General features: G+C 52.2%; 1 protein-coding gene across 1 annotated transcript; it reads right to left on the reverse strand.

The window, feature by feature from the left end:
* Nucleotides 1-589: 589 nt before the first annotated feature.
* rxfp3 (relaxin family peptide receptor 3) lies at nucleotides 590-2067 on the reverse strand. Its single transcript, XM_007903107.2, has one exon. It carries the CDS (start codon nucleotides 1853-1855, stop codon nucleotides 626-628), a length of 1230 nt encoding a protein of 409 aa, XP_007901298.2. The 5' UTR covers nucleotides 1856-2067; the 3' UTR covers nucleotides 590-625.
* Nucleotides 2068-2408: the final 341 nt, after the last annotated feature.

Here is a 2408-nt window from a genome sequence, read left to right on the forward strand (position 1 = left end):
CATTGCATTTCTTTGCGGATTCTCTTGTTTTTCTATGCTTTTCTGATGAAAATCACAATGTATATCATGTCCTCTGAAAACTGGGACATTTAAACGTTCATCCTCAGGGACAGAGAGAGAGAGAGTCACACACACACTTTCTCTGAGAAAGAGAGACAGACACACACTCTCTTTTTCTCTGAAAGACATACATACACACACACACACACACACACTCTCTGATACACTCACCCTCTCTCTGAAACATACACCCACACACAAATGCACTCTTTCTCTGAGAAAGAGAGACACACACTCTTTCCCTCTCTCTTTCTCTGAGAGAGACACACACTCTACACTCTTTCCCTTCTCTTTCTCTGAGAGTGAGACACACACACTCTTTCCCTCTCTCTTTCTCTCAGAGAGAGACACACACTCTTTCCCTCTCTCTTTCTCTGAGAGAGAGACATACACTCTTTCCCTCTCTCTTTCTCTGAGAGAGAGAGACACACACACTCTCCTTTCTCTGAGACACACACATTCTCTCACTTCTTCCCCTTCTCTCTCTGAAACGCACACACACACTCTCTCCCTCTCTCTCTCTCTCTGAAACGCACACACACACTCTCTCCCTCTCCCTCTCCCTCTAGTATCGCTGTTCTGTAGAGTTGGCTGGTAAGATGTCATAGTGGCTGTTGTAGATGACTGCTCCTGGGGGATAGTACAAGATTTCGGGTTGAATCGGGTTCAAGGGGGTCATTGAATGTCTCTGATCGTCTCTCTCGGGTTTGGTGGTGGCCGTGAAGGGGCGCATGTTGGTGGTGGTGGTGGGAGAGGTCACCCTCCAGAACATGTTCCTCAAGGCTTTCCTGAACTCTCTCCTCATCAGACAGTACAGCACGGGGTTGAGGCAGCTGTTGGTGTGAGCCAAGCACACGGTGACTGGGAAGACGTAAACCTGGAGCGTGTAGTACGCGGAGCTGAAGTGAACCGCGTTGAACTTGACCAAAATGCCCCAGAGAGTTGCGGTCTGGTTGGGGAGCCAGCAGAGGAAGAAAGACAGGACCACGATGGTGACCGACTTGGTCACCTTGGACCTCCTTTTGGTGCTGGAGGAGTTGACGTTCTTGTTGGTCACGTAGCGCAAGAGGAGCAAGTAGCAGATGGTGATGATTCCCAGTGGGATGACGAAGCCCAGCAGGACCTTCTGGATGTGGTAGAGCCCCATCCAGAACTGGGAAGAGTTGTTGTCATCCGGGAAGCGGACCAGGCACAGTTCCACGTTGGCGATCCTGGAGGTGGTGGAGAAGATAGCGCTGGGGATGGTGGCGAGCAGAGCCGAGACCCAGATCAAGACGCTCATCCACTTGGCCGAGCATCCGAGAGGCTGCCTTCTGGGCTTGAGAGCCGAAGCCACCGACCAGTACCTGACGATGCTCATGGCGGTCAAGAAAAAGACGCTGGCGTACATGTTCATGACGGTCACCGAGATGACTATCTTGCACATCATCTTGCCGAAGGGCCAACTGAAATCCAGGGCAGTGTCCACAGCCCAGAAGGGCATGGTCAGGACGAATTGAAAATCGGTGGCCGCCAAGCAGGTGACGAAGACGTTGATGGAGGACTTTTTCCACCCTTGCCTGCTCTTCATCAGGTAGAGGACCAGCACGTTGCCAATCAGTCCCAGGGCGCAAACTATCGAATACACGATGGATATGACTATGGACATAGCCGGCCACCCTTCGCTGTGGACCTCCGACCCGTCCATCTCCAGGTAGGGCATCAACTCGTCCAGAGTCTGGTTGGTCTTGTTGTAGGTGTTGCTTCGATCCAGGAAAAGGTTGGGAAACATCTCAGCTCTGTACCTCTCTACCATGGCTCTGAGTCGCAGACTTACCCGCTCCTCCCCCTTCCCCCTTCCCAAGTGAAACGAGTGTTCCGGTGGACGGGCGGTGTAAGGGCGCGTTCAGCCCATGATCAGGCGCTTGGGGGCGTCCGGAGTGGCGGATCGCTTTCTGCGGCAGCGTTTATCCGGATTCATCTTCTGAAGGAAAAAGGGAGAGAGAGAAGGGAGAGAGGAGAGAGAGAGAGAGAGAGAGAAAAACACACACACACACCCCCCCCCACCCCCAGAGCAACGATCACCTCTTTATATAGACCCCATCGTTCGCCACCGTCACATTACACCGACAAGTGGGCAGTTCAGGGGAACGCATGCGTCCTCTCCACTCAGCATTGCCCAGGGATTGACAGTGATGCCAATTTCACTTAAACGGGAGATGCTTTGGGTGAGATTTTTTTTTTTTTGGGGGGGTGTTTTGAGCAATGCATCCCCTCGCATGACTGCGGTTTGGGGTCGTAGAGATTGCATTGCAACTCAGTTTTGCATCCACATTGCACTCACTCACTGTTTGCACCGTTCTGTGTCT

Source organism: Callorhinchus milii, unplaced genomic scaffold, assembly GCF_018977255.1.
Source record: "Callorhinchus milii isolate IMCB2004 unplaced genomic scaffold, IMCB_Cmil_1.0 Scaffold1, whole genome shotgun sequence".
Classification (NCBI taxonomy): Eukaryota; Metazoa; Chordata; class Chondrichthyes; order Chimaeriformes; family Callorhinchidae; genus Callorhinchus; species Callorhinchus milii.